We start from the raw sequence: 19,618 nt of genomic DNA on the forward strand, positions 1-19,618 counted from the left end.
CTTGCTGCACTCTAGTTTCTCCTGTCCGCTTCTGTGTCCTGTAGTGATGCAAGGGCCACATAATTAAACCGCTGAGAACAGAGAAGGATCAGGTGTTATACATATGTGATAGTTTTGCGTAGACTGCTGGATGCCACCATTTTGAATGTGAAGTCGGGGGACCCAGCTGACTCCGAGCAAGCTTATGTAGGAAGGTTTAGGGAAGGGCAGAGGAGATGGGCTAACACAATTCCACAATTGGGAAGTTCCAGAAGGGGAGAGGGCTAAGACATGCATGGCGAGAGGGGGCTGCTCTAGGGAATCGACTCTTCCTAGAATAGTTAAACTTTTAGCACGTTCATAGGCACATATTGCCAGTAAATGAAAAAAACATTTATTGAAATGGGGGGGGGGGGGGGGACTATGTCCTGGTGTGCATGTGTTCCTGGTCCAAATGCTTACCAGGAGTTTTTTTTTTTTCCCCCTTAAAGCGGGAGTTCACCCAAAAATCAACTTTCTGCAGTTAGATCCAGCATACTGCTGACATCTGCAGTATGCTGGTCTTTTTTATTTTATTTTGGTACTTCTCGTTTTAGCAGTATTTCTTCTATGGCTCCGAGTGGGGAATGGGCGTTCCCGAAGGCAAGCAAGTTGATTGACGGCCTTCGATAGCGCGTCACGGCTTCCGAAAACAGCCGAGGTGACACTTGGCTGTTTACGGCGCCTGCACCTGCCGTGTAGAGCTGACTGCGCAGGCGCCGTAAATTGCCGAGTGTCACTAGTGTGTATTTTCGGAAGCCGTGAAGCGCTATCGAAGGCTGTCAATCAACTTGCTTGTCTTCAGGAACGCCTATACCAGGAAGTAATCCCCGCTCTGAGCCATAGAAGAAATACTGCTAAAACGATAAGTACCAAAAAAAAAAGACCAGCATACTGCAGATGTCAGCAGTATGCTGGATCTAACTGCAGAAAGTTGATTTTTGGGTGAACTCCCGCTTTAAGACATGTGCTAGACCTTGCCGCTTGACTGATGCAGGCAACACTGTCGGTCGGATGCCTGTATTGCCTATTCGTTCTAATGAAGTAATGGTGTGGGTGGTCATTGGTCCTTCTGGGAGGCGTTTCTTTCTTGCTTGTTTTTTTTTTTTTCCAGCATTATACACATCTGGGTAGCTTCCCTGTATGATAGGCAGACCAAGAGGTGTCATCTGGTGCTTAATCTGGCAGCAGATGACATACTTCGGTGCATGGGATGTGCACTTCCACCAGGCCCCTTTGAAGCATGGGCGTCTATCCTTCAGCACCATTCTATTCTTGGTTTTGATAGCCAAAAGGGGCTGAAATTGGCAGCAGAGGGCCAGTAAATACTATAGCTTGCAGGAATGGAGAGCATAATGCTGTGTGTCTTAGACCCCATACACACTATTAGATTTTCTGCAGATTTTTGTCTTCAGATTTTCAAAAAACATATAATAGGAGGTCAAACCTTAAAGCAGGGGTTCCGCGGTCCGGACCTTTTTTTTTTTTTTCGCTTAAACTCTTGTAATGTATTAAAAATAGTACTAACATATTTAATGTCGCTACTGCCCTGCAATCTCCCTCGCCATGAAATATTACTTTATACAATTTTCTTCTGGCCGTTTCCATTTTGCTTGTGGGCAGCGTGAAGCCCACAAGCAAATGCTTCCGGGAAGCGGTGAATGCGGATTACGTGACGAAAAAAATCACGTGATATTTGCTCTTTATGCCTTCGGAATCGTCTCCTGGGAAGCGTGACGCTGTGCTCTACCAGGAGACATTGCTAAATAGTCCCAGGAAGCACTGGGGCGCAGGGAGATTAAGCGACACGCCCCCTCCCGCGGGAGGATAACCAGGAAGTGCCAGCTACAGACTCCAGATCTAAGGTACTGGAATGATATTGCAAAGTATGGATAGCGATCAGTTGATATACACACTCAGTCCGATTAAGCAATACTTAAAGCGGGAGTTCACCCATTTCTGTTTTTTTTTCCTCTTTTCCCCATAGCTGGATGCTCGTTTTGTCTAGGGGAATCGGCTATTTGTTTTAAAATATGATCCGTACTTACCCGTTTTCGAGATGCATCCTCTCCGTCGCTTCCGGGTATGGGTCTTCGGGAGCGGGCGTTCCTTCTTGATTGACAGTCTTCCGAGAGGCTTCCGACGGTCGCATCCATCGCCTCACTAGTAGCCGAAAGAAGCCGAACGTCGGTGCGGCTCTATACTGCGCCTGCGCACCGACGTTCGGCTTCTTTCGGAAAATCGTGATGCGATGGATGCGACCGTCGGAAGCCTCTCAGAAGACTGTCAATCAAGAAGGAACGCCCAGTCCCGCAGCCCATACCCGGAAGCGACAGAAAAGATGCATCTCGTAAACGGTAAGTACGGATCATATTTTAAAACAAATAGCCGATTCCCCTAGACAAAACGAGCATCCATCTAAGGGGAAAAGGTGTTCTCCATGGGTGAACCTCCGCTTTAAGATTTAGGGTGAACCTCCGCTTTAAGGCTGGCCATACATTTATTCAATTACATTTTCCTTTTAGATTTACCAAAACCATATAATATCAGGTCAAACCTAAACACTTTCAATGTGTATGCAGTCAGGCAGGCCCTTGCACTACATAGTTGCAAGGTAAATCTAAAGAAAATTTAATAAGAACATTGTATAGTGTATGGCCAGCATATGGATGGATATATATATATATATATATATATATATATATATATATATATATATATATATATATATACAAATTTAAACTCTTACGGTTTGACCTCATATTGTATGGTTTTGGTAAATCTGAAGACAAAAAATCTGCAGAAAATCTAATGGTGTGTATGGGGGTTTTAGCCTGCATGCAGGGCCCAGATGGCAAGCCTCCAAAAGAGTTACCCGGCAGGTGAAGCAGCTGATCACTAATGAAAACATCACTCACAGGGTAGGAATCTGCAACAAAGTTTGTTCTCAACAAAAGTGAAGCTACTCTTTAGAACTGTTTCCTGGAGTTTTATGAAGTGCGGGAATGCTGTTCTTAGATTTTACACTTTCAGTTGTCGTACCTTACTTTGTAATAGACTTCCCACTCCCAATGCAGTTTGTAGTGTCATAGCTGATTGAGCCTATCAATGGCATTTTTTCTACCCACTGATGCCTCTCAACCTCAAATGCTAATCATTGCAGGACTTGCCCTACTACTTGTTTACTATTGGTTGTGATTGACTGCACAGTGCTGTCCATATAGCTTGAGCAGTAGAACAATCTGGCATCGGCATGAAATGACATGGAGCACCCTCTCTAATTTCTCCTCCCAGCTCTGATCCTCTGAAGAGGTCACTGTGCCCAGTGATGAAATCTCAGGGCCAAAGAGGAGGAATTCTATCTTTTTAGAGTATCTGAACATTAGACTCTCTGAGCACATGATTGTACATGGGCCAAAAATAAAAATGACAAAACCATGTACATTATTATTAAGCTGCAGTACCGTTGGTGAAATCTGTTTCATGCTTTGATTGCCCCATAAATACTTTCCATGCATCATGTAATTATGGACTACTAGAATTTTTTTTTTTTTTTGTTCACAGCATGGGTCATTTTATATATTTTCTTCTCTTTCCTAGTGTTGTGGACTGCCCAAGGCACCTGTCTGACTGTGAACTCCGATGACAAAAGCATTGGACGGAATAGTGGTATCTTCTGGGCTCTACTGCAGTTCAGGTAATTTACGTCTTTTTCCTGTCCATTTTAATGAGTAGACGTGTAACAACCAAGTCAAGTTTTGTTAGTCTGCAAAAAACAGTGGAAATACAGTTTTCAGATCCTATAGATTGCAGAATGTTATTGTTCTAATGCCTTGCTATTGAATATATTCTAGAGAGTTGTCATTTGTTTTTTACAGTATGCTTTTCGGGAACCTTTATATCTACGTTGCATGGAAAGGAGAAGCTACCATATCAGGTATGGTGTGTTTTTTTTTTTTTTTTCTTTTTTCCCCCATTTTGTTACTGAATGAAACCTCTTGTGTGTTTGAGCTGGGATGGGAAAACCTAAACCCTGGAATTCAGACGGGTGCAGGAAGACTTTGCATAAGTTTCTCATGCATTCTAAAAGTGATGAAGAAATGCGCCCAATTCATGTATCTTTTAGAGCAATTGGCGGACGTCCATTGCAAAACTACAAGTCCTATAATGCCTCTGGGTGTCATGCTTGTGGCTGTCAGTCTTGCTATGTCTCATGGAACTTGTAGTTATGCAACAGCTTGAGGTTCATTAATTGCATATCCCTGTTCTAGAGCTTGTACTTTAAAACGGGGGTTCACCCAAAAATCAACTTTCTGCCATTAGATCCATCATACTGCTGACATCTGCAGTATGCTGTTTTTTTTTGTACTTATCGTTTTATCAGCCTTTGTTATCCGGCTCCGAGCGGGGATTCCTTCCGGGTATAGGCGTTCCTAAGCCAAGCGGAGTTGATTGACGGGCTGCTAAAGCGCATCACGCCTTCCGAAAATACTCAAAGTGACACTCGAGTGTTTACAGCGCCTGCGCAGTCAGCTCTACACGGCAGGCGCAGGCGCCGTAAACACTTGAGTGTGACTTTGGGTATTTTCGAAGGCGTGACGCACTTTAGCAGCCCGTCAACCAAATCCGCTTGGCTTAGGAACGCCTATTCCCCACAGATATCCCTGCTCGGAGCTGGATAACAACGGCTGATAAACGATAAGTAAAAAACAGCATACTGCAGATGTCAGCAGTATATGCTGGATCTAATGGCAGAAAGTTGATTTTTGGGTGAACCTCCGCTTTAAGTTGGCTCTGGCTGCACCACTTTTAGAATGCATGCGAGACACTTTTGCTAATCCTGTCTGATCAGTTCTTCTCCCTGTACACGAAAATAATTGCTCTTAATTAGCTCCACTTTTACATTTTGCGCATTCATTGTGACGCAATGTTAAGTGATGTATTTTAGAACTACCTGAATTTGGTGCACGACTCGCTGGCAGAACCAAAAGTGTTGCAAATGCTTCAGGAATATGGTTCAAAGCCTTAAACAAGGAATTAACGCCAGAAAAGTGCTGCAGCAGTTTTATTGAATCCCCCCCATGTGTTCACAATTATTGATTTATATTATTCACAACCTGTTTCTGTACTGCTGTATCATGCCACATAGGTTGGCAGCTTGCAAAGGTATGCAACAAAAACCTCTAATCTCAACAACCTAATATTGAATATAATATAATTCATTACTAAAACTGTGGGAAAAGCCCTGCATATAAAATTTACAATGCAAAGGAAATTATGTGAGGTGATGTGATGTGAATTCAAAATTAAAGTGGAATTCCAGTCATAATTTTTAGATTAAATATAAATGATTAGTATGCTATACATGTAAAACTTTGATCTTCTGCATTTTTATGCTAGCTGATTGGCTTAGAAAGTCTGATCCAAGCTAGACAATCGGTTGCTTCCTGTTCTTTACCGACAACGGTTTCTCTCTTCAGCTGAATTTTCCAGCTGTCATGCAGTTTCTGAAACAGTTGTTGGTATTTTGTTTTGATAAATTCAGCTTGGCTTTCTGTAAACCCTCCCCTGTCCTACCCAGCACTTCCTCATAGCCTTCTGCAGTGTGTGCAGAAGCTCCTCCTTTAATCAGCGGGCTCCCTCGGCATTACCATTGAAATGACACCGCCGGCGGGTTTACAGGTGTCACTACCTGTCACGTGTTCCCCTTTGCGCTGTCGATTCTGGCAGTGACGGCTCTAACTTTCTTTCGGAATGCCCACTGGGTTGCTACATCGCTTCCGGAAATGACGTACATGGCTATCCAAAAAGAGACACGCCCAGGGACCTGCACGGACTGGAATTGCTGGCCAGATAAAGATCACGTGAGTGTTGGGATTTTTAAAAGGATACAAATTTGGGATAATGCGGATCTTATTTGATTGCAATTGATTATTGCTTTTGGTGGTAGATGCCTAGTCTTCCATTTAAATTGTATGGGGAATCGCTTCCTCACAGCTACCATTACTTCAGCCCTAAAAATGACTGCTATATCCATGTGGTATTGGTAATCTCCTAGAATATAATGTAGAAAAAGTTAAAGTAGTAAAAGCCTTGGTCACAAAAGGAGACTAATGGCTTACCTTTTTTTCTTTCTCATTTATTATGGGGCACATAAATTCACTGGCAAATAGGCCATACTTCCATCTGCAGGAGGATTGGACACTGGCAAATAGTACAATTATGAGCAGGCTCAGTATAAGCCCTCCTGTTCCCAGCATGCCTGAGAGATAGATGTATATCATTTTTTTTCTTCTTCTTCTGGTACCCTAGAAGGTTGGATGCTCTTTCTCTGTGTTGAGAAAAGTATATATTTTTTCGTAGTTTCTATTTATTCTTCAGTCTAGACTCCTTCTACATTACTGCTGAGCTGATCAAAAAAATGCAGCTATTCGGATCGGCCTCTCCTCAGCCTGGTTTTGGAGTACCTCACCCAGACCCCACTTGACTGGATGATTGCAGGACCTGCCCTAAACATGGTCTTCAGCCACTGGGATCTGTGTTGTGGCACTTTCTAGAGCAGGCATCTCAAACTGGCGGCCCTCCAGCTGTTGCAAAACTACAAGTCCAATGAGGCATTGCAAGAATGACAGTTACCAGCATGACTCCCACAGGCAGAGGCATGATGGGACTTGTAGTTTTACAACAGCTGGAGGGCCACCAGTTTGAGACCCTTGTTCTAGAGGGTGTTCTGGGTAACCTAACTACAGAGCAATCTCTAAGCCATAGCCATGGCACACCCCCCAGGTGAGACCTGGTCTCTGAAGATTTACTTTGTGAGTAGGCTGTGTGGGATAAGCACCAAGAGCTACCACTTTACTAGGACAGCTGGGTATCATTTTTTAAAACAACTACTTCCACATGAAAAAATTATGGAAAGCAGGGGAACACTAAGCGATCAAGCACAAATGTTATCAGCAATGCTCTTTTTTGCCATTTAGCTTTGAGAAAGCATCCTCCCACTGACAGCGACACATGGAACTCTCCTTGGATCACGCAGTCATCTTCAGCCACCTGACCCTACTTCTGCTATCCAGAAACCAGCTTGGTGGGTTTCTGAGACTAGGCTTGTAGTCTAAACTACATTGCGTTTTGCCTTGTGGTGCGACATGCCTGGTTCTAGAAACACAGGAGATGGCCCACTGTACCTGGAGGATCCAGCACACCACTTAATGTATGAATCTAGTGCTGCCTGTAGTGTTCCCCCTTTTTATTTATTTTTTACATTTTTTTTCCCCCCCCTCATCTGAGTATATTTGTTCCATCCAGCATGGCCTCCTACTCGGTTCTGTCAGGAGAGAAATCCACTGCAGTCATGCAGGATTTCATGGTCCAATTGGCACATTTACTTGCTGACTGACCACCAAAAGAGTGCTTATACACCTTCCTTTGCAGAATCTCTATCCGACCTGCCTGCAGTCAACCATGAGCCTTTACTGGAGGAATTGCGGTTTTCCATCATCACTTCAAACGTTGAGACCATTTTGCACATCATTGATGCAGTGTGCTGTCCCCTCCCTAGGCTCCTTTAGGGCTCCCAAGACGGCCAAAATATTTCTTGTGCACTTGCTGTACTCGGTCTTCCATTATGGAGAATGGGACAACTCTGACAAGCTATTTGTCACTCCCCAAAAGTTTATTGGCCTTATAACTGTTTAAGAAGGACTTTGTTAAAAAGGTAGGTTTCCCTCTTTGTGGATCTGGCAGTATCCCATGTTAACAAAGCTTTCACCATCCCAGGGAAGGATGCACTTGTCTTTAAGAACTCCTATGATAATTGTCAGGAGGTCTTATCCAAAAATTCATTCCTTCTCCCTGACAGGCCCTAGAGTGCAATATGTCTTATACGTGACACTAGTCAGTCCCTAGCTCATTGGGTTAAGGCTATTAGAAGGGACATCAGTACAATAATGGGTCTCTTTTTGGAGCATCTGAACTCAGAACCACCACACACGGGTTTCAGAAGTCTCCCATTACTTCTCCCAGATGGGACTCTTGTTGGTGAACATGAGGATTCTTTGGCTGAATTATTGGGCTGCGGAACCCACATGAGACATTATTGGCTTTGCATGCCCTTCAAGGCACAACTTTTCTTTTGGAGTATCCCTGGAAACCCCTACCAAGGATGTCCAATGGTGGTAAGAGTGCCCATCTTCCCCAGCTGAAAAAAAAGTCTAGGGCTCCACCTTGGAAAGCGCACTCTTCATCGTGGCCTAGAAGAGTCCCTTTCCTTACAGGTCTCAACCACCAAACCCAAATCTGGCTCTGAGGCCACCTGCCAACCCTTCTGAAGTTCCTCAAATCCTCATGTCTAATTCAGCATTTACCAAAATGAGGGGATGTCTGTTAGCCATTGTGGAGACTTGACCAAACAGAATTGCAGAGTAAATATAAAGAGGAAAGGATCACCGATGCTCCTGACCAGCCCAGGTGAATTAACAATGAGTGGCCTCGGCCTATATGTTTCCACCAAACCACACACTGTGATGCATTTCGCCACACCCACTGGGGCTTGGTCATCTACAGTATACTAGCTCTCTGGATTGGTATTGGGATAAGCCTGCACCCCATGCTCTGTGACACAGGGATATGCTTTTACCTCTACTTTGAATGGTGCCAAAAGCAATATAACGGGTCACAAACCAGAATTTCAGTTGCTTGGGTATAGAGGGATTTCCAGGGGCTAGAATTAGAAACTAGAATTTTGCTGCCAGACCCTTGCCTGGTACATTAAGTTCCAACTTGTCTGTCACTGCACAAATTGGATCTCCGTGCTGGTCTTCTGGTGCAAGGTGCCTCGGTCTCTGCGGTGGAACTGTTATAGGGGTCATATTCCAACCTGTTCAGTTTCCAAATCAAAAGGGACACCTGCCCCATCTTGGATTTTGAATCCCAAAATCGCTTAATTTTGAGCCCAGAAATTCAACATAGAATCCACCAGGTTTGTCAGTCATTGCTCATTAGGGGTACTTTCTAGTGTGGACACCAAGGATACATGTATGTCCCAGTTTTTCCAGGACATCGCTACCTTCGCTTTGCTGTGAGTCCTCTACACTTCCAGTTTGTGGCCCTGCCATTCATCATGTCTTTTGCACCTGGCTTCTCTTGGGCTTGTGCTCCCATGGCAAACTATTGTGGGATATCTAGATGACCTGCTTCTAAGCTAACAATCTTCACAGGTTTGCGATCAACATAGCTTGGACCATCCAGACCTTTCAATTGGCTACTAAGCTGCCAAGTCAGCATTGCAACTGAGTAATTCCTTGAAATATTTTCTGCACCAAGAGAAATGTCAAACTCTCCGCTCACAGACTTGTCAGTCCAGGAATCACTCGACCCTTTGCATCAAAATCTTGTGGCTTTTGGTAGTTTCCTTCGAGACAGCCCAATTTTACTCCAGACCCCTACAACGAAACATCACGTTGGTGCAGGACAAGTCGGTGCACTCCTTGACCAGCTTGTCTGTCCCCATTTTGGAGTCTCAAATTGTAGGAGATTCTGAAAGCTAGGAAATACTTTTCCCTGCAAGATCTACCATCATACAATGAAGGCATACTTAGCTTGGTGCACAGGGATAAAAAAATATATATATTTTTCTTGTTTTTGGAGACTACTGACTTCCTCTTCTTTGATTAAGGTTCCACTGTGACTCTCTGTGGGCTAAATTTGGTTATCTCAGCACTTAAACTGCCTTCCTTCCATCTTTCTTCCTCCCAATTAAGACCTTGTTCTTACAGGCTTCTGTGTAGCTCCAGTATATCAGATCTCCCTGTGAGTTTACCTCACAGCCACTGCTTCCATTGTAAAATTGTCTGTCATTGTGTCATAATGGTCATTGTGAATGATAAACCATAATTAAATTGTATGGTCTTAGGAAAATTTGGAACCCAATCCCTTATCGAGGCGCATTCTACTAGATCTATGAATGCCTTTTGGTCTTTTCGGGATCAGGCTACTGTTGACTTGCTGGCTGGCCACCTGATCTTCTGTTCACATGTTCTCCAAGTTCTATAAAGTGGATGTTTAGGCCTCTTTTGATGACCGTTTTGCATGTAAGGTCTTTCAGGTGGCTCATTGAGCTGCAAGCAGCCCCTCGTTCTTTTAATTTTTGTGAGCCTGTTGGTGTCCAATCCTCAGTGCTTTTGAATGTCCCGTCTGTAGCTGAATTCCTGTGTCTCTCAGTTTTTTTAAGTTTGAGATTGTATATTAATGTTTGATTTAAAAATTGGATTAAAATCTTCCACAAGTAATAATTACAGGGTGCCCTCATGACACATGGAAGTGTTTGTTTTCTAATCGGAAACTTGTATGCTTTTCAGCTTTCTGTCTACCCGTATTTGCCGCTGTATAAGACACACTGTGAATACCCCCCTTCCGAGACGCTTCATATTTCTTCCTTCTGGAGCCATATTCTTCATTCTTGCTGGAGCCATATTCTTCTTCCTTCTTGCTGGAGCCAATCACAGTGAGCAATGTATTATATTAATGAATTCAGGCTGTAACCTCATCAGCTCACACCTCCCTGACTCTCAAAGCCAATCCGAGCAGGCTACTGTATGTAGCCTGCTCGGATTGGCAGAGGTTGGTACTCCAATCTGAGCAGGCTCTGTATTCATTTGAATAAATCGCTCACTGGGATTGGCCAAGCGGTATATACTGTATGTAGCTTTGGCTACATACAGTATTACCGCACATCCAGCAGGCATCCGAGCAGCTGCCCTGACGTATAAGATGACTCTTGCTTTTTGGACAGTGTAAAAGGTGGTCTTATACGCCAGCCAATACAGTAGTTAAAAAGAATTTGACACCTTACAAGACTAAAAATGACTCTTCTCAACCGGGTCCTAATAAGTAAGTTAATCAATCCAATATCATTAAACAAAAAACACACATTTTGATGATGCTGATAATGCTAATAGAGTTACTACGGTAGAGGGGGAGTCATCCATACAATGCTAGAATGTATGCACCATTAATAGCAACCTACCTCTCCTCCAGGTTCAACAAATGATATGACACATCAAATAAGGTAACCAAAATCTCATTTATTCATATACATTTATAGCATATAAAAACTCTCGAATAAACAAATGGCCCCTACCCATAACTGTCCTTCACAGCAAGGAGCACATGGAAGGGCAACACATGCAAAACAAATCTAAAAGAAAATTCCCAGCTCAACTCGCCATCCAGTAAAAAATCTTTGGCCAAGGAGTTATTACAGTAACAGGCTGGTGCCACATTGCCTCATAGATCATACATGTGATAGAATATTATAAGCTGAATCCAGGGTTCGACAAAGCCGGGCGCCAGGTTGCAATTGCGACTAGAATTGGCGACCTGGCGCCTGGGTCGGCGCAGCTGGGGTATCCTGTCTCTCTGTGCGCAAACCCAAACCCCCAAATCCCCCACCGGCCGGTAATTGTGGCTTTGCGGCCTTCTCTGCAGTCCTATGCTTCTCTGGCACCCTCTTATGCTGGCAGTTGGTATGACAAGACAACCAGCAAAGCTAATGGTGCTTCCCCTGCCTGTTGTTTCACTGCCCACCCACCTCCTCCCCTTTACTTGGAACCCCCAAACATTATATATATTTTTTGTTCTAACACCCTATAGAGTAAAATGGTGGTCGTTGCAATACTTTCTGGCACACTGTATTTGCGCATCTGTCTTGCAAGCGCACTTTTTTGGGAAAAAATACACTTTTTTTTTTTTATTAAAAAATAAGACAACAGTAAAGTTAGCCCAATTTTTTTTTTTTTTTTTTTTAATACTGTGAAAGATAATATTACACCAAGTAAATTGATACCCAACATGTCGCGCTTCAAAATTGCATCCGCTCGTGGAATGGTGACAAACTTTTACCCTTTAAAATCTCCATAGGCGACGTTTAAAAAAAATTCTGCAGGTTGCATCTTTTGAGTTAAAGGAGGTCTAAAGGGCTAGAATTGTTGCTCTTGCTCTACCAATCGCGGTTATACCTCACATGTGTGATTTGAACACCGTTTGTAAACAAGGGCATTTTTAAGTGTCCAGAATAGAACCTGCCCCGACTGGTCACTTAGATAATAGGAATGGCAAAATGGCTAACTCTTGCCCAGGCATGGCAGTAACATGTAGTAAAATGTATAAGTGTGAATAGGCTCTTTAGTGTGTGTGTGTTTTTTTCCTCTCCGTGTTTTCTTTTAGATCTGCTTGATGTTCAGCTCTAATGATGTACCTCAGAGTGGTTATCTCTGAGTAGTGGCAGGTTTAAATTGTTGATTGTGACTAGTAACGAGACTTTTGGATAAGAGCCACATTAAAATATATATTCAGACTAGACTCGGTGTAAGATCAGAAGGAAGTAAAGTGGAGATGATGCCTGCAGAAGCTGATTAGATTCCATTTGCCACTTTTCTAGTCGGTGTTGCAAAGTTAAACTTAATGCATGATTATTTTCTACATGTCATTGTTCCAATTTCCTGTCCTTGTTATGTTTATAAGGGATAATGTGTTCTGACTTGCAGTTTTAAGATCATTACAAGATAAAGCCGATGTTTTGTACATTTCTTGTTTTACTGATAGTTTGGAAAATATCTTCAAAGCGGAACAAGGATTTTAAGGAAGAAAAATTGGCATTAAGCAATTTGCAGCCAATGCAGAGCGCAGTGATGATTTGCAAACTGCAGCTACCATGGCAACCTATCTGATTTAGTCTTTCATCAGTTTAGCACAGTGAGGATAATGAAAATCAATTCTAATTGGGTAATGAGGGTTCCTGCAACAGTGGTTGCCTTGTCTTACTAACGGACTGTAATGAAAGCTGCTTTCACAGCCAATCCAATAACCATTTAAAAGGTGTCCAGTGTTTGAGTAAGGTTTTTGAAGGACAACTGTTTCTTTTTGGTGCTGGAACGCAGGAGCAGAGTCAGGAATTGTGGCAGGAAGATCTCACTGTTGGTGTATCCAAGACAGAGGAAGCCAGGCGCTGTCGCCTTTAACTAAAAGTCCACTTTTTTTAGTGGACAAAAGCATTAACATTTTTGTTAGTGTTTGAAAAGACCAAGGCCCAGATTCACGTAGATGGGCGTAAATATAAGCGGGCATAGCGTATCGTAATTGCGCTACGCCGCCGCAACTTAGAGGGGCAAGTGCTGTATTCACAAAGCACTTGCATCTAAAGTTACGGCGGCGTAGCGTGAATGTGTCGGCGTAAGCGCGCCTAAATCAAATGAGGAACAGGGGGGCGTGTTTTATGTAAACTAAGCATGACCCCACGTTAATTACGCTTTTTTCGAACAGCGCATGCACACGCATGCTCAGTATCACGTCGAATTTTCAAATTAAATTACGCCCGCTCAATGCCTAGACGTCGTGAACGTTTTACGTAAACGTAAAATTCGACGCTGTCCCGAAGTCCATACTTAACATTGCGTACGCCTCACTATAGCATGGGTAACTTTACGCCGGTCCTACGCCTTACGCAAACGATGCATATAGATACGGCGGGCGCACGTACGTTTGTGAATCGGCGTATCTACCTAATTTGCATATTCTACGTGTAAATCTACGAAAGCGCCACCTAGTGGCCAGCGTAAATATGCAACTAAGATACGATGACGTAAGAGACTTACGTCAGTCGTATCTAAGCAAAAATCTGGCATATCTTGCTTTCTGGATACAGAAAAAAGATACGCCTGCGCATCCTAGAAGTTGCGCGGCGTATCAATAGATACGCCAACGTAACTTCTTTGTGGATCTAGCCCCAAATTTTTTTCTGTTACGTGCATATGGCTTTAAGAATTTTATGAATTTACGTTGGCAAGACTTTTTCTGGAACAAAAGTTTCTGCATAAATGATCAGTTAAAATGCTTGCCTTTTTGGATACATTTTTAAAATGCATAAAATTTACAGTTCTATCTCCTCCTCCTCCTCCATTGTGTTTATCATTCATATTCTCTTAAAAATGGCCAAGAAATCCTCTTTCACTCGTGGTTAGTGTTTGGCTGAAGCCCTTTATATCAATCAACTGTGTTTTACCCTTTTTTTTTTTTTTAAATCCTAATCACAACAGAAACTACCCAAATGACCCTGATCAAAAGTTTACATACCCCAGTACTTTAATACTGTGTGTTGCCCCCTTTAACATCAATTATAGCTTGAAGTCTTTTGTAGTATTTGTGGATGAGGCTCTTTTATCTTCTCAGATGGTAAAGCTGCCCATTCCTCTTGGCAAAAAGCCTCCAGTTCCTGTAAATTGTTGGGCTGTCTTTCATGAACTGCACGTTTTTGAGATCTCCCCAGAGTGGCTCAATGATATTGAGGTCAGGAGACTGAGATGGCCACTCCAGAACCTTCACTTTATTCTGCTGTAGCCAATGACAGGTCGACGTGGCCTTGTGTTTTGGATCATTGTCATGTTCGAATGTCCAAGTAGGTTCACTTTTAATCTCGGCACTCCAGATGACTTTGAGGATTGTCTCTGTGCTGTTTGGCGTATTGTAAGCGGGATACTTTGTGGCATTTGCGTAGTAATGTTTTTTTTTCTGGTGACCTGACCATGCAGCCCATCTTTCTTCAAGTGCCTCATTGTGTATCTTGAAACAGCCACACCACATGTTTTGAGAGAGTCCTGTATTTCACCTGAAGTTTTGTGGGTTTTTCTTTGCATTCAGAACAATTTTCATGGCAGATGTGGCTGACATTTTAGTTGGTCTACCTGACCGTGGTTTGGTTTTAACAGAACCCTTAATTTTCCACTTCTTTATTAGAGTTTGACTGCTGATTGGCATTCTCCTCAATTCCTTCAATATCTTTTCATATCCTTTTCCTGTTTTATACAATTCAACTACCCTTTCCTGCAGTTCCTTTGACAATTATTTTGCTTTCCCCATGAAACGTCAGTGCAGCACTGGATGAAAGATGCCAGGGTCTGTCAGGAGTCCAGAATCACATTGACCTTTTGTATACACACACTAATTACAAGAAAACAGATCACAGGTGAGGATGGCTACCTTTTTAATAGCCATTCAAACCCCTTTGTGTCAACTTGTGTGCATGTTAGGCCAAAATCACCAGGGTATGTCAACTTTTGATTAAGGTCGTTTGGGTAGTTTTTGTTGCCATTATGATTTAAAAAGACTAAACACAGTTGATTGATAATAAATGGCTTCAACCAAACACTAACCATGGGTGATATTTTTTTTTGTGTAATCGTTCATAATCTTACCAATAAATCATAAATTCTGCCAGGGTATGTAAATTTATGAGCACAACTGTATGTATAGGCATATACAGTACATGCATTTTAGACATGTTTTTACTTTTGTAAGTGCATGTCTCCAGACAATTGTTGGTTACGGATCTGAACACTGCTTGTTTTCACACCTATGTACATGTCCCAAATTAAAACGGTACCCCCGCATTCAACATAAACTATGTGGGCAACTCGGTCACCTTACCAACATACCTTACCTAATATGGAATAGACATGTATACTATCCATGAGACTTTAAAGGGCAATGTACAAAGTCCTATACACATTTCGTATAAATTATTATATCTGCCTTATTTACAATCCATATAAAATTGGTAAAAAAGGTTTACACAATGGCTGGCATATTTGTACATGTTCAATTATCGCATTAATGGCAAGATACCCCATTGTCCATGGTTGGAGGGGATGTATGCATGTGTAACGGCCCACCCATTTTTATTAAAGTTTTTAAGTTCTAAAATGGAGACCAACCATCATTCTCTTCCTTTTTAAAATGTCTGAAAGGCAGCCTATTAAATGCACGCTACCAGATCCTGCCCCCCCCCCCCCGATACTCTTGGCATGCAGCTCCTCCTCGGGGACCAATGGCATCACAACCTGGAAGCTTGCCGGCACGCAATAGCAGCCTCTTCACCCTGCCTGAGTTGAGTGGTGGGACATGGCCACCTGCAACTCCCCCCCCCCCCCCCCCCCCTGCCACTGAAAGGGGGGGGGGGGGAACATCACCACCCAATGCAAGATGGGCACAAGCTGGCCACACCACCCTGAGGCGCCCATACTGCCCTGCAGCCATTTCAGCAGGAGGCTTTGCGTGTCAGGCGACACATGCCATACCCGCGCGATCCCAGCAGTGGCCCCTGGTGGACGAGGAGGAATAGGAAAATGTAGTAATACTATTGTTTCATACAGTTGGAACAATAGTAACAGTAAGACAACAGCATACAAAATTCAAGTTATTTTGTATTAAAACATAAATTTCAATATGCAATAGTCAAACATCAAATAACACAATGTTTATAGGGTTATAAATGGCCAACATCTCAACAAGGACTATAAATGAACTCGGTAGAGGAGACCACACAATGGCAAGAAGGGAACAAACTATTACAGGATCAAGACCCCTTCACTTTTCTATGTCTCCCGAAACAAAGCCTTCTAAAAAAAAAAATGCTGGAAGCTAACCACCTCCTTTAGACCTGGATGGATGGTTGCATTAAAACGATGGATGCACTTATGTTTACATTGCAGGAGGGGTTTATTCTAGTCATCACCTCGAACTGGTGTGGACCCGATCTAGCCCCTGCACTTTCACATTCGGGAACACATAATTATGCACATTGGCCACGTGGTAGGTCCAAATTGCCCACTTACAGTGTTTATCGCGGTATAACGCGCTCCCGCGTATACCGCGCACCCCTAAAGTTGCCCGAATCCTGTGGGAAAAAAAGTTTTTTTTGTACTTACAGTTTTGGTGTCTTGCGCGGCGGCCTCGTCGGGTCCGGCATCCTTCTGCGGCTTCGGGTGTCCTCTTCGTCGGGTTCGGCGTCCTTCTGCGGCGTCCTCCCCGCTCGTTTCCCGCGCCGAGTTTGAATACTGCGCCGACATATACAGAGCGCAGTACACTCGTGTATTGTCGGGCAGGCTCGGCAACTCTCGCGCTCACGTCCTGTACGTCCAGGACGTGAGCGCGGAAGGAGCCGAGACTGGCCGACTATACCCGAGTGTACTGCGCTCGGTATATGTCGGCGCAGTATTCAAACTCGGCGCGGGAAAGTGGGTATCGGCGTATACCGCACACCCACGATTTTGCCCTGATTTTCAGGGCAAAAAAGTGCGCGGTATACGCCAATAAATACGGTACTTTCATACTCTGGAAATTTCTATCAGTGCTTCTCCAGAGTTCAAGATTTGTCTTCCCAACATAGAGCCGCAGATATATACTCCTGCAGTTTTACAGTTCACAAAATGTGTGAAATTGTGTCCATTTAAGTAGCGTATTTACACCTGCATTCAGATTAATAAGAAAATGCATTTTTTTTTTTAAATGGCTGTGTATGAGGCCTTTGTCTCGTTTTGGTTACCTTTGTGACCAAGACATGGTGAGGAGGGGACAGCCAAAATTAGAGGTGTCACCTGAGCAGTGGGTGAGTGTAAATTGTGCATCTAAACCAATAGAGGCTTTTCCAATGTGGGGGATTTGTATCTGTATGCCCTCCGAAATCAGGGGCTCCTAGAGCACGTGCAGCCGTGAGCACGGTGGTTTCTTTGTTCCCTAGACCAGTGGTCATCAACCCTGTCCTCAGGGCCCACTAACAGGCCAGGTTTGCAAGATAACTGAAATACATCACAGGTTATATCATTTGCTGCTCAGTGATTGCAGTATTCTAGTCTGCATCTCCCCAAGGCAATACATAAAATCTGGCCTGTTGGTGGGCCCTGAGCACAGGGTTGATGGTCACTGCCCTATAAACACATCAGATCACATGGTTGTGTACAGGACCAGTCAAATATGAAAAATTCTACTTCCATTTTATGCCCATCCATTTGAGTGGAAACCAGTCACAGTTCAAGAATTGAAAGTGTCTTTTGGCCTTGCACTAAATATAGGACTGGCAAAAAATGGGGCATTTTTCAATACAAGATCTTTTCTAAAAAGTGTCATACAAAGAAATGAAAATTTTTATATTGTCCTTTGCTTTTGTTTGCAACCGGACTCCCATTGCTCTATATAGTGGTTCGTTAAAAGGTCCAGAAGGAAATGGAGCTTCTTCAAACACTCCGCTGAGGGTCTACTGTTAAGATGTTACTGGCCTGTTTTATTTTAATAATTTTATATACGTTGGCCAAAGCATTTTTTTTAAATATCTATCCTATCTATCCTATCTATCGATTTTCATTTGCTTTATGAATAAATATAATTTTTGGGGTAAAATGTTTGTGTTTGGGTTTATCTTTTCGCAGGTGGATTCTAATATATTGTCACGTGTGTTTCCCGTATTTATTTTTGAGATTTTATGTACAACAAAACTAAAACCGACAAAGCATTCCCACTAAACATGTGGAAATACAGAAGAGACCTAAATAAAATGGATTATTGATCTTTTATTCCTATGTCTTAACGTACTGCTTTACATACAGGATCCCTTTTAGAAATTTAAAGAAGTACCATGCATTGCTATCAAGCCAGCCAGTCTTGACAGCAATATCTAAAGCCTCTGTTTAGATGACCAAAAATGTACCGGTTACAATTTTAACCATTTTAAAATGATTTGATTGTAAACAAAGCCTTTTCTTTCTTATTTAGATAGGGATCGCAGGACATTGTTTATTGCCCTCACTGTCATTAGTTTGGTTGGGACATTCCTTTTTTTCCTTATTCGAACACCAGCGTCCAACACCATCCAACAGAACGAGGAGGATGACGGAAGCTCTGAGATCCTTGAAAGCAACTTGTGAGTGTATTATGTCCATTCTTTGCTTCATAAATAGTGTGGCTTTTAGATGCATGTAATACTTATGAGATAAATGTGACTATAACCTGGAAAGGTCTTTTATCTTCTAAAATTACCAAGACCTTGACTTAAAGTGGAGCTTCGCCCCAATGGGGAAACTCTGCTGGTCTGCCTCCTGCCACATTTGACACTTTTTTTTTTTTTTTTGGGGGGGGGGGGGCAGCGGGTACCTGGTTTGACAGGTACCCGCTCCAACTTCCGGCTCAGATTCACAAAGGGCAGCACCCTTCGCACATGCGCAGTAGTAAACTGGCAGTGAGTCTTTGCGGTTTCCCTTTTCAATTTATAGCCGATTTGAGAAATCGGCTCAGGTGATGTAAGGTGAGTGCCCTAATATTAAAAGTCACTTTAAAGAGTAACTCCAGTCTTTGTTTTATTAAAGTGTAGCTGCTAGCTTTTTATCAATGCACACTCGCCTGTCCCAGGATCCAGCGATGTGGTCACCTGAACCGTTGCGTCTTCCCATCTTCTCTCCCCAACATTTCAACTGTGGGCACCCAGCTGTGACAGCTTGCGGCTTTGCAGTCGGGTGCACGCTGCGCCTGCTGAATTGTTCGGCAATCTTCTGGGACCTGTTATGTGTCCCAGAAGACTGCAGGCTGGGAGGGGGGGGGCAACTTGGGAACAGGTACCGGCCAAAAAATGACATTGCAAATATTGCAGCGGAGGGGGGAGGAATGCTTAAAGTGGAACTTCCCCTTTTTTAGGTGGAGCTCCGCTTTAAATATCAGTTTTTGGAGGAATTATGCCTTGTTTCTTGTAGATGATGGCACGTTGTACAACCTGACCTTT

General features: G+C 43.1%; 1 protein-coding gene across 1 annotated transcript in view; it reads left to right on the forward strand.

Annotated features, from left to right (window-relative positions):
• Positions 1–19,618, forward strand: part of MFSD11 (major facilitator superfamily domain containing 11) — a 95,200-nt gene that overhangs the window by 22,780 nt on the left and 52,802 nt on the right. The window contains exons 6-8 of the mRNA XM_040330102.1: positions 3,619–3,715; positions 3,897–3,955; positions 18,619–18,766. Coding sequence (XP_040186036.1) covers positions 3,619–3,715; positions 3,897–3,955; positions 18,619–18,766 — 304 coding nt within the window. The remainder of the gene's footprint in view (positions 1–3,618; positions 3,716–3,896; positions 3,956–18,618; positions 18,767–19,618) is intronic.

Source organism: Rana temporaria, chromosome 12 (genome assembly GCF_905171775.1).
Source record: "Rana temporaria chromosome 12, aRanTem1.1, whole genome shotgun sequence".
NCBI classification, from domain to species: domain Eukaryota; kingdom Metazoa; phylum Chordata; class Amphibia; order Anura; family Ranidae; genus Rana; species Rana temporaria.